Below are 13,327 nucleotides of genomic sequence, written 5' to 3' on the forward strand. Positions count from 1 at the left end.
CAGAGGCTGACCAGAGCAGACACTAATAACATATCACCAGAGGCTGACCAGAGCAGACAGGCTGACCAGAGCAGACACTAATAACATATCACCAGAGGCTGAGCAGACACTAATAACATATCACCAGAGGCTGACCAGAGCAGACACTAATAACATATCACCAGAGGCTGACCAGAGCAGACACTAATAACATATCACCAGAGGCTGACCAGAGCAGACACTAATAACATATCACCAGAGGCTGACCAGAGCAGACACTAATAACATATCACCAGAGGCTGACCAGAGCAGCTGACCAGAGCAGACACTAATAACATATCACCAGAGGCTGACCAGAGCAGACACTAATAACATATCACCAGAGGCTGACCAGAGCAGACACTAATAACATATCACCAGAGGCTGACCAGAGCAGACACTAATAACATATAACATATCACCAGAGGCTGACCAGAGCAGACACTAATAACATATCACCAGAGGCTGACCAGAGCAGACACTAATAACATATCACCAGAGGCTGACCAGAGCAGACACTAATAACATATCACCAGAGGCTGACCAGAGCAGACACTAATAACATATCACCAGAGGCTGACCAGAGCAGACACTAATAACATATCACCAGAGGCTGACCAGAGCAGACACTAATAACATATCACCAGAGGCTGACCAGAGCAGACACTAATAACATATCACCAGAGGCTGACCAGAGCAGACACTAATAACATATCACCAGAGGCTGACCAGAGCAGACACTAATAACATACTAATAACATATCACCAGAGGCTGACCAGAGCAGACACTAATAACATATCACCAGAGGCTGACCAGAGCAGACACTAATAACATATCACCAGACTGACCAGGCTGAGCAGACACTAATAACATATCACCAGAGGCTGACCAGAGCAGACACTAATAACATATCACCAGAGGCTGACCAGAGCAGACACTAATAACATATCACCAGAGGCTGACCAGAGCAGACACTAATAACATATCACCAGAGGCTGACCAGAGCAGACACTAATAAGAGGCTGACCAGAGCAGACACTAATAACATATCACCAGAGGCTGACCAGAGCAGACACTAATAACATATCACCAGAGGCTGACCAGAGCAGACACTAATAACATATCACCAGAGGCTGACCAGAGCAGACACTAATAACATATCACCAGAGGCTGACCAGAGCAGTCACTAATAACATATCACCAGAGGCTGACCAGAGCAGACACTAATAACATATCACCAGAGGCTGACCAGAGCAGTCACTAATAACATATCAACAGATGGACCAGAGGCTGACCAGAGCAGTCACTAATAACATATCACCAGAGCAGCTGACCAGAGCAGACACTAATAACATAACCAGAGGCTGACCAGAGCAGACACTAATAACATATCACCAGAGGCTGACCAGAGCAGACACTAATAACATGACCAGAGGCTGCAGAGCAGACACTAATAACATATCACAGAGGCTGACCAGAGCAGACACTAATAACATATCACCAGAGGCTGACCAGAGCAGTCACTAATAACATATGACCAACAGATAACATATCACCAGAGGCTGACCAGAGCAGACACTAATAACATATCAACAGATGGAACAGAGGCTGACCAGAGCAGACACTAATAACATATCACCAGAGGCTGACCAGAGCAGACACTAATAACATATCAACAGATGAACCAGAGGCTGACCAGAGCAGTCACTAATAACATATCAACAGATGGAACAGGGGCTGACCAGAGCAGTCCTCCCAGCCCCTTAGCACCAGTTTATGTCCCACACTGTGCTATGCTATGCTGGGCATAGGAAGGCATTGCAGTGCGAACACAGAGAGCTTCGTATTTCGCTTGGCACCACCAGGACAATCTCTCTCTGTCTTTCTCTCTCTGTCTCTCATTGTCAGTCCATCAGAATGTCACTAGAGAGATGAGAGCGAGAGAAAAAGTATTTTCGTAAGAGATGGATAGATGGAAGAAGGACTGGAAGACAAGGGGGAGGGATGTAAAAACAGAGTTCATTTCTCTTCATCTTCCACCCTCCCCCACTCCTCCTCCTGTCCCTCTACCCCCCCCTCATCGTCTGGCTCCTCCTCCTGTCCCTCTACCTCCCCCTCATCGTCTGGCTCCTCCTCCATGTAGTCTCCCCAGGTGTCATACACATCTCCCCCTTCCTCCTCTCCTAGTCTGCCCTCATACTGCCCATCTTCCTCGTCAACTACCTCCATCGCCTCTCCTTCCTCCTCTTCTTCATCCTCCTCTGCATCCTCTTCTAATCCACCCACATGTCCGTCTTCCAGCTCTCCATCCTCCTCCTCCTCCTCCTCCTCTTTCACGTCCTTGTAGGAGAAGGGGGGAGAAGGAAGGGAGAAGTGCAGTATTTGACTATCAGACATGTAGGGACTGCTAGGGGGTCCATAGGAGGAGGTATTGGAGTTCTGGGAGGTGTTGAGGAACAAGCTACCTGTAGGGGGCAGTAGCGAGTCCTGGGTCAGGTCTGGGGAAACTGTGGAGGGGATAGAACCAGCAGCTGTGGAACCAGGCCTGGGTGGGACCTGACCCTGGGGGTGGGTGGAGGTGGGGGAGAGGCATGCCCCCAGGAGGTACGTACTCCCTGATCTCCCCTGGTTCCAGGGGCTCGGGTCCACAGGGGTCGTGATCGTTGCAGGCGAGCCGCCCGTCTATCTTAGAGATGAAGAGCAAGCCCTCACGGTGCTGCGTGCAGAAGGAGCTGGGACACATCTCACAGAAGGAGGCTGCCTCATGACCGCAGACGTCACACTGGTGCCAGGGACACTCCCAACGGCCTTAGAATACAGACACAGAATCACTGCTACAATAGAGCTCAACACAAGCATTTCACTACACTCGCATTAACATCTGCGAACCATGTATATGTGACAAATACATTTGATTTGACGTTCCTGAACCACAGATTCTTACAGTCCTTCAGGAAACTCCAGATTTGAGGATTGAACAAAAAGCAAAAACTACTGATATGACTTGTTTCCTTCTCAGATGTACTAAATCAACTACAAATAGACAACACAATAAGGGTTTCAAGCTCTGGTTGATTTCATATTTAATGATATTGAATTGTGTTTGGTTGTCAAAGCAACCACATATGACCATTTAAAGGAGATGTATCTTCTGCCTGTATCAGTCCATCTGTGCCACCGACTGAGTCTGGCTTTAATTCCTGTTGGTCTACAAATGAATAATTGAATTGTGTTGAATTCACATGTCCATCTCAACCAAAAAAATGAAAGATGAAAGAATTAAGGCCAGACAGATGGAACTACCCAAGCAGAAGAGAGACATCTCCTTCAAAAATGTTGATATTTGGTTGTGTTGACTACTCAACGCATCTCAATATCACTTTTAAAATACAATGAATAGCCTATTAACTTCTCAACAAGTTAACAGATGCTATGTTGGATTCATGTCTCCAACCCAATCATGAATGCATAATCTATGAGCAAAATTACTGTTTTACCTGAATTAGCCACGAAATCCCTAGTTTGAATGTGACTTCTTTCAGAAATTCTCCCTACATTTACCCTGACGTGGACCAGCAACAGAGCAATTTGAGTTTCAGCCAATTAGCTCCAGCCCCTCACGCGGCAGCGTAGCCTTGTGGTTAGAGCGTTGGACTAGTAACCGGAAGGTTGCAAGTTCAAACCCCCGAGCTGACAAGGTACAAATCTGTCATTCTGCCCCTGAACAGGCAGTTAACCCACTGTTCCTAGGCCGTCATTGAAAATAAGAATTTGTTCTTAACTGACTTGCCTCGTTAAATTAAGGTAAAATAAAATAAAATAAAAATTTGAGTGACAGCTAGCAAGATGCACACAGTAAAGTGAGAGCATGCTGCACTTTCATAACTACTGACTAAAAAGTATACAAAAGTACCAGAGAATATCTTACAAACTAATGTAAAATTCTACCTTCAAATGAGTAAAACATTTACGGCCACATTTTGAGAATACTGTAACTACATATTTATTCTCATATTTATTCTTAGGGAATCATATAAAGCTGGTTGTGCTTTGAGATGGTTGAAAGCATAGTGATAAACACATTGGAAATTCAACTACATTTTGGCTGTATTTTTGAGTGGATGAATATAGGTTTTAATCTAATTGATCAACGTCTCAAACTAATATTACGTAATTATCCACATTGAAATTACGTGGAGCGCCCAGAGGGAAGTTACACCCCCCCCTCCCCATGTCCAAATCCCTTGTTGATGAGTTCTAATGACACAAACATCTACAGACTACAACTTCTTAGGCAAGTCCCATACAAAAATCACACGCAATATAACAGCCATTTTGTGTCCAAGAGCTTCCATGGGGGAGGTGGTTTCTCGCCCCTTCACTCACCTGCAGGTCTCTTGGCCAGGTTGAGGCAGTCTGCGTGGTAGACCTTGGGACATCCTGTCTTCTTACAGGACACGATCTGTCCTCCGTCCCCACAGCTGAAACAACCGTCCTCCCTCTCCTTCGTCACCTGCTGCTGAGGCTTCCTCTTCACCAGAACCTTCTTCTTGCCCTCCTTTAGTTCCCTTCCTTCCCGTGCTTTAGACGGCTGGTTCTGGGAGACAAGACACATGCACACACAGGTCATTACTTTAGTCTGCTATATTCACCAGTCTGCCTTTAGACTGCTATATTCACCAGTCTGCTATATTCCCCAGTCTGCTATATTACCCAGTCTGCCTTTAGTCTGCTATATTCACCAGTCTGCCTTTAGACTGCTATATTACCCAGTCTGCCTTTAGACTGCTATATTCACCAGTCTGCTATATTCACCAGTCTGCTATATTCACCAGTCTGCTATATTCACCAGTCTGCTATATTCCCCAGTCTGCCTTTAGTCTGCTATATTCACCAGTCTGCTATATTCACCAGTCTGCTATATTCACCAGTCTGCTATATTACCCAGTCTGCTATATTCCCCAGTCTGCTATATTCCCCAGTCTGCTATATTCCCCAGTCTGCCTTTAGTCTGCTATATTCCTCAGTCTGCCTTTAGTCTGCTATATTCACCAGTCTGCCTTTAGACTGCTATATTCACCAGTCTGCTATATTCACCAGTCTGCTATATTCACCAGTCTGCTATATTCACCAGTCTGCTATATTCCCAGTCTGCTATATTCCCCAGTCTGCTATATTCACCAGTCTGCTATATTCACCAGTCTGCTATATTCACCAGTCTACTATATTCACCAGTCTGCCTTTAGTCTGCTATATTCCCCAGTCTGCCTTTAGACTGCTATATTACCCAGTCTGCCTTTAGTCTGCTATATTCCCCAGTCTGCTATATTCACCAGTCTGCTATATTCCCCAGTCTGCCTTTAGTCTGCTATATTCCCCAGTCTGCTATATTCCCCAGTCTGCTATATGTCCCAGTCTGCTATATTCACCAGTCTGCCTTTAGTCTGCTATATTCCCCAGTCTGCCTTTAGACTGCTATATTACCCAGTCTGCCTTTAGTCTGCTATATTCCCCAGTCTGCTATATTCACCAGTCTGCTATATTCCCCAGTCTGCCTTTAGTCTGCTATATTCCCCAGTCTGCTATATTCCCCAGTCTGCTATATTCCCCAGTCTGCTATATTCACCAGTCTGCTATATTCCCCAGTCTGCTATATTCACCAGTCTGCTATATTCCCCAGTCTGCCTTTAGTCTGCTATATTCACCAGTGTGCTATATTCCCCAGTCTGCTATATTCCCCAGTCTGCTATATTCCCCAGTCTGCTATATTCCCCAGTCTGCTATATTCCCCAGTCTGCCTTTAGACTGCTATATTACCCAGTCTGCCTTTAGTCTGCTATATTACCCAGTCTGCTATATTCAGTCTGCTATATTATTATTCCCCAGTCTCTTTAGTCTGCTATATTACCCAGTCTGCTATATTCACCAGTCTGCTATATTCCCCAGTCTGCTATATTCCCCAGTCTGCCTTTAGTCTGCTATATTCACCAGTCTGCTATATTACCCAGTCTGCCTTTAGACTGCTATATTCACCAGTCTGCTTTATTCACCAGTCTGCTATATTCACCAGTCTGCCTTTAGTCTGCTATATTCACCAGTCTGCTATATTCACCAGTCTGCTATATTCCCCAGTCTGCCTTTAGTCTGCTATATTCACCAGTCTGCTATATTCACCAGTCTGCTATATTCACCAGTCTGCTATATTACCCAGTCTGCTATATTCCCCAGTCTGCTATATTCCCCAGTCTGCTATATTCCCCAGTCTGCTATATTCCCCAGTCTGCCTTTAGTCTGCTATATTCCTCAGTCTGCCTTTAGTCTGCTATATTCACCAGTCTGCCTTTAGACTGCTATATTCACCAGTCTGCTATATTCCCCAGTCTGCTATATTCCCCAGTCTGCTATATTCCCCAGTCTGCTATATTCCCCAGTCTGCCTTTAGTCTGCTATATTCCTCAGTCTGCCTTTAGTCTGCTATATTCACCAGTCTGCTATATTCCCCAGTCTGCTATATTCCTCAGTCTGCCTTTAGTCTGCTATATTCACCAGTCTGCTATATTCCCCAGTCTGCTATATTTCCCAGTCTGCTATATTCACCAGTCTGCCTTTAGTCTGCTATATTCCCCAGTCTGCCTTTAGACTGCTATATTACCCAGTCTGCCTTTAGTCTGCTATATTCCCCAGTCTGCTATATTCCCCAGTCTGCTATATTCCCCAGTCTGCTATATTCCCCAGTCTGCCTTTAGACTGCTATATTCACCAGTCTGCCTTTAGACTGCTATATTCACCAGTCTGCTATATTACCCAGTCTGCTATATTCACCTGTCTGCTATATTCACCAGTCTGCTATATTCACCAGTCTGCTATATTCACCAGTCTGCTATATTCCCCAGTCTGCCTTTAGTCTGCTATATTCCCCAGTCTGCCTTTAGTCTGCTATATTCACCAGTCTGCTATATTCACCAGTCTGCTATATTCACCTGTCTGCTATATTCACCAGTCTGCTATATTCACCAGTCTGCTATATTCACCAGTCTGCTATATTCCCCAGTCTGCCTTTAGTCTGCTATATTCCCCAGTCTGCCTTTAGTCTGCTATATTCACCAGTCTGCTATATTCACCAGTCTGCTATATTCACCAGTCTGCTATATTCACCAGTCTGCTATATTCACCAGTCTGCTATATTCCCCAGTCTGCCTTTAGACTGCTATATTCCCCAGTCTGCCTTTAGACTGCTATATTCCCCAGTCTGCCTTTAGACTGCTATATTCCTCAGTCTGCCTTTAGACTGCTATATTCCTCAGTCTGCCTTTAGACTGCTATATTCACCAGTCTACCTAGATAAATTCAAATGTTTTGTATATTGACATTTGTCAGTCTCCGGGCCTTACCTTCGGTCGGACCCCCAGGAACCCAGAGCAGTTGGGCGCTCCACATTTACACACCGTCTTCCCGTTACCAAGACACTCCAGGTTGTAGTTGAAGGTCAGCTCCACACCTGCACACAAATAAAGATACCTGTACAGAACCTGGCAGTGTATCTTTACACATTACAAAGATACTTTTGGTCACAAGCCCTAGTGCCTGAGGAATGGAAATGGAACCGGGCCCCAGTAGTTAGTAACAGAAATGGAACCGGGCCCCAGTAGTTTGTAACAGAAATGGAACCGGGCTCCAGTAGTTAGTAACAGAAATGGAACCGGGCTCCAGTAGTTAGTAACAGAAATGGAACCGGGCTCCAGTAGTTAGTAACAGAAATGGAACCAGGCTCCAGTAGTTAGTAACAGAAATGGAACCAGGCTCCAGTAGTTAGTAACAGAAATGGAACCAGGCCCCAGTAGTTAGTAACAGAAATGGAACCAGGCCCCAGTAGTTAGTAACAGAAATGGAACCAGGCCCCAGTAGTTAGTAACAGAAATGGAACCAGGCCCCAGTAGTTAGTAACAAATGGAACCGGGCTCCAGTAGGTTTGTTAGTACTTCGTCTGACCTTCGGGGATGTCCTCCAGGGCAAAGAGCCCCACCCTGGTGTCTCCGTTTACTGTCCACTTCTGGGTCTCACAGTTGGGCTGGCAGCAGTGATTCATGAACCTCGCCTGGTTCCCCTTGGGTCCAGCGTCTATGATCCGGTCCTTGTCCAGAGTGAGCATGTAGAAGTTACAGATGTCGTTCTCTTGAGCATGTTTGATCCTGGCTCTGCACTCCTCCTCGTCTATCACCTCCCCCACGTACTCATTCACAAATGCACCCTGAGAGAGAGAGAGAGAGAGAGAGAGAGAGAGAGAGAGAGAGAGGAGAGCACAGACTCAGGTTATAATCCAGCTGATACACAACACCTTTTACATCACAGACACAGCGGCATGGAGGCTAAATATACTACTGTATGTCCACATCTTAAAAAAAGATCATCAAGGATAATCAGGGATAAAGAGGCTTGGAATTGAATTGAAAATACTTTATTTATCCCACAAGGGGGAAATTATGTAGGCAGCCATGCACAACTGTAGTGGGACAAGGTTCTCTTAACAAAACAGAAACACAAGGGGAGCTGTTTTGTTTTGTAGTTTGATGCTCTAGTCTGTACCTTCTTGATGTCGGAGACTCCCCGTAGCCCCCAGCCTCGTGACAAGGTTCTGAAGATCTCCACCTGGGTGTACTGTCTCTTGGTGTAACTCTGGTTCAGACACCTCTCCCCTGCCAAACACACCTGAGGGTGGCACTCATACATCAACATGCGGTTGATACACTCGGAGTCCATGCCACACGGGTTCTCATCAGACGCCTTGCAGTTACAGCGAGGCACCTCCGATAGGTCCGCCGTGATGATCTGGACCTTGCCAATTGGTCGGTTCACCTGAGAAGAATAAGCACTTGAGATAAGCGGATGCAATTCAAACTTCTGCGTGAATTATGCATGGAGAAGGTTTAAAGGGGCAGTACCTTGATGTGTCTGTAGGGAGAAGGTTTAAAGGGGCGGTACCTTGATGTGTCTGTAGGGAGAAGGTTTAAAGGGGCGGTACCTTGATGTGTCTGTAGGGAGAAGGTTTAAAGGGGCGGTACCTTGATGTGTCTGTAGGGAGAAGGTTTAAAGGGACAGTACCTTGATGTGTCTGTAGGGAGAAGGTTTAAAGGGGCAGTACCTTGATGTGTCTGTAGGGAGAAGTTTGATGTGTCTGTCGGGAGAGGGGCGGTACCTTGATGTGTCTGTAGGGAGAAGGTTTAAAGGGGCAGTACCTTGATGTGTCTGTAGGGAGAAGGTTTAAAGGGGCGGTACCTTGATGTGTCTGTAGGGAGAAGGTTTAAAGGGGCAGTACCTTGATGTGTCTGTAGGGAGAAGGTTTAAAGGGGCGGTACCTTGATGTGTCTGTAGGGAGAAGGTTTAAAGGGGCGGTACCTTGATGTGTCTGTAGGGAGAAGGTTTAAAGGGGCGGTACCTTGATGTGTCTGTAGAGAGAAGGTTTAAAGGGGCGGTACCTTGATGTGTCTGTAGGGAGAAGGTTTAAAGGGGCGGTACCTTGATGTGTCTGTAGGGAGGTTTAAAGGTTTGAAGGGAGAAGGTTTAAAGGGGCGGTACCTTGATGTGTCTGTAGGGAGAAGGTTTAAAGGGGCAGTACCTTGATGTGTCTGTAGGGAGAAGGTTTAAAGGTTTGAATAGGGAGAAGGTTTAAAGGGGCGGTACCTTGATGTGTCTGTAGGGAGAAGGTTTAAAGGGGCGGTACCTTGATGTGTCTGTAGGGAGAAGGTTTAAAGGGGCGGTACCTTGATGTGTCTGTAGGGAGAAGGTTTAAAGGGGCAGTACCTTGATGTGTCTGTAGGGAGAAGGTTTGTACCTTGATGTGTCTGTAGGGAGAAGGTTTAAAGGGGCGGTACCTTGATGTGTCTGTAGGGAGAAGGTTTAAAGGGCGGTACCTTGATGTGTCTGTAGGGAGAAGGTTTAAAGGGGCGGTACCTTGATGTGTCTGTAGGGAGAAGGTTTAAAGGGGCGGTACCTTGATGTGTCTGTAGGGAGGGAGGAAGGGGCAGTACCTTGATGTGTCTGTAGGGAGGAGGTTTAAAGGGGCAGTACCTTGATGTGTCTGTAGGGAGAAGGTTTAAAGGGGCAGTACCTTGATGTGTCTGTAGGGAGAAGGTTTAAAGGGGCAGAATCTTGATGTGTCTGTAGGGAGAAGGTTTAAAGGGGCAGTACCTTGATGTGTCTGTAGGGAGAAGGTTTAAAGGGGCGGTACCTTGATGTGTCTGTAGGGAGAAGGTTTAAAGGGGCGGTACCTTGATGTGTCTGTAGGGAGAAGGTTTAAAGGGGCGGTACCTTGATGTGTCTGTAGGGAGAAGGTTTAAAGGGGCGGTACCTTGATGTGTCTGTAGGGAGAAGGTTTAAAGGGGCGGTACCTTGATGTGTCTGTAGGGAGAAGGTTTAAAGGGGCGGTACCTTGATGTGTCTGTAGGGAGAAGGTTTAAAGGGGCGGTACCTTGATGTGTCTGTAGGGAGAAGGTTTAAACCTTGATGTGTCTGTAGGGAGAAGGTTTAAACCTTGATGTGTCTGTAGGGAGCAGGTTTAAAGGGGCAGTACCTTGATGTGTCTGTAGGGAGAAGGTTTAAAGGGCGGTACCTTGATGTGTCTTAGGGAGAAGGTTTAAAGGGGCGGTACCTTGATGTGTCTGTAGGGAGAAGGTTTAAAGGGGCGGTACCTTGATGTGTCTGTAGGGAGAAGGTTTAAAAGTACCTTGATGTGTCTGTAGGGAGAAGGTGTAAAGGGGCAGTACCTTGATGTGTCTGTAGGGAGAAGGTTTAAAGGGGCAGTACCTTGATGTGTCTGTAGGGAGAAGGTTTAAAGGGGCGGTACCTTGATGTGTCTGTAGGGAGGAGGTTTCTTGTCGTTCCTCCTGTCCTCCTGAAGCTGTCTCATCTCCTTCTCAGCCTGAAGCGCTATAAACCGCTCAGCTGTTTCATTCAGAGCTGAAAGGAAACGGAAGTTAGCTGATAAATCTGTGGTACCTGGAAACATCTCTATTGCTTAAGACTTAGGAAATGCTCTTTGGCATTTCTTCCTAAAATGAAGTCTATTGTTTGTTATATATTCTATTATAACCAGGTAAAGGAGATTTCTTTCTAACCTTTTTTGTAGATGGCGTCACAACCCTTCCCCATCTTTTCCTTGTTGTTGGCATCTCCCTCCATGTAAGGGAAGACTCGGGCCTGGTAGGTCCAGGCATAGTCCTTAGAACCAAAGAACTGAACGGGGAACTCCCCCACCTCGTGTTTCATACGGAGGATCTTCTCTGGGATGTTCTTAGGAAGACACACCTCCGCAGGCCACCACCTGAACAAAGGATTGGAGATTTTACATGATACATTGTGTATACAAAACATTAGGAACACCTGCTCCTTCTATGACAGACTGACCAGGTGAATCCAGGTGAAAGCGATGATCCCTTATTGATGTCACCTGTTAAGTCCACTTCAATCAGTGTAGACGAAGGGGAGGAGACAGGTTAAAGGAGGAATGTTAAGCCTTGAGACAATGGAGACATGGATTGTGTCTGTGTGTCATTCAAAGGGTGAATGGGCAAGACAAAAGATTGAAGTGCCTTTGAACAGGGTATGGTAGTAGGTGCCAGGCGCACCGGTTTGTGTCAAGAACTGCAACACTGCTGGGTTTCACCTTCAACAGTTTCCTGTGTGTATCAAGAATGGTCCACCACCCAAAGGACATCCAGCCAACTTGACACAACTGTGTTATGCATTGAAGTCAACAAGGGTCAGCATCCCTGTGGAACGCTTTCAACTCCTTGTAGAGTCCATGCCCTGACGAATTGAGGCTGTTCTGAGGGCAAGAGGGGGGTTATGGATTCCTAATGTGTTAAATACACAGTGTAAATAATTAACAAACACATTTGACCATGCATTCAAGCCTCTGATGAACATCTCATTTAAATAAAGGTTTAATGTTGGAAAACATTTCAAGTCTAATAAATCTATTTAATATACACCATCACCATCTATTTGTTTCTGTGAAATTAAGACATTTTATCAGAAGAACAGTTAGCCTACATGCATCCTGTAGGCTAGTTAATTTGGACAAATATGCTTATAAGTCTTCCATTATTTTATATTGAATGGTAGTACGAAGCATATTTTCCATTCCGGAGCAAGTGCATGTACAGTGCCTTGTAGGCCCCCTTGAACTTTGGACCTTTTGCCACATTTCAGGCTTCAAACATAAAGATATAAAACTGTATTTTTTTGTGAAGAATCAACAACAAGGGGACACCTGAAGTGCACGACATTTATTGATATTTCAAACTTTTTAACAAATCAAAAACTGAAAAACTCAGCTGTTAATTTTTAGCGCCACTTTTGCTGCATTACAGTGTTCCTGTATGTCTCTATCAGTTTAGAATGGTCCACCTCCTTGCAAAAAGGAGCTCAGTGATCCAGCATTTGTGAACAGCAGTTTTCAGTTCTTTCCACAGATTCTGATTGATTCAGGTCTGCTTTGACTTGGCCATTCTAACACCTGGATATGTTTATTTTTGAACCATTCCATTGTAGATTGTGCTTTATGTTTTGGATCATTGTCTTGTTGGAAGACAAATCTCCGTCCCAGTCTCAGGTCTTTTGCAGACTCCATCAGGTTTTCTTCCAGAATGGTCCTGTATTTGGCTCCATCCATCTTCCCATCAATTTTAACCATCTTCCCTGTCCCTGCTGAAGAAAAGCAGGCCCAAACCATGATGCTGCCACCACCATGTTTGACAGTGGGGAAGGGTGATGAGCTGTGTTGCTTTTATGCCAAACATAACGTTTTGCATTGTTGCCTGTTCAATTTTGGTTTCATCTGACCAGAGCACCTTCTTCCACATGTTTGGTGTGTCTCCCAGGTGGCTTGTGGCAAACTTTAACAACACTTTTTATGGATATCTTTAAGAAACATTCTTGCCATCTTCCATAAAGGCCAGATTTGTGCAATATACAACTGATTGTTGTCCATGGACAGAGTCTCCCACCTCAGCTGTAGATCTCTGCAGTTCATCCAGAGTGATCATGGGCCTCTTGGCTGCATCTCTGATCATTTCCTTGTATGAGCTGAAAGTTTAAATGCAGTGGTCTGATACTTTCCATTTCAATATTATTTCACAGTGCTCTTGGGATGTTTAAATGGGAAATCTTTTTATCCAAATACACTTCATCACAATATCTCAGATTCATTATTTATTTTGATGGCGCTTTTAAGGTCTAAAGAAACATTATGAAATTAACAAATTTATTTATCATCATTAGTCATTTAGGTCAACAGGATCATTAGCCTCA

The 13,327-nt window shown here is 45.2% G+C and overlaps 1 protein-coding gene across 1 annotated transcript in view; it reads right to left on the reverse strand.

Moving 5' to 3' along the window:
- Nucleotides 1–2,474: 2,474 nt before the first annotated feature.
- The window catches only part of LOC135545497 (histone-lysine N-methyltransferase NSD2-like), a 35,226-nt gene continuing 24,373 nt past the window's right edge, over nucleotides 2,475–13,327 (reverse strand). Inside the window, 7 exon segments of the mRNA XM_064973132.1 lie at nucleotides 2,475–2,827; nucleotides 4,406–4,616; nucleotides 7,411–7,517; nucleotides 8,009–8,267; nucleotides 8,603–8,872; nucleotides 10,860–10,972; nucleotides 11,131–11,336. Coding sequence (XP_064829204.1) covers nucleotides 2,481–2,827; nucleotides 4,406–4,616; nucleotides 7,411–7,517; nucleotides 8,009–8,267; nucleotides 8,603–8,872; nucleotides 10,860–10,972; nucleotides 11,131–11,336 — 1,513 coding nt within the window. The 3' untranslated portion in view covers nucleotides 2,475–2,480.

Source organism: Oncorhynchus masou, chromosome 9 (genome assembly GCF_036934945.1).
Source record: "Oncorhynchus masou masou isolate Uvic2021 chromosome 9, UVic_Omas_1.1, whole genome shotgun sequence".
Taxonomy (NCBI): domain Eukaryota; kingdom Metazoa; phylum Chordata; class Actinopteri; order Salmoniformes; family Salmonidae; genus Oncorhynchus; species Oncorhynchus masou.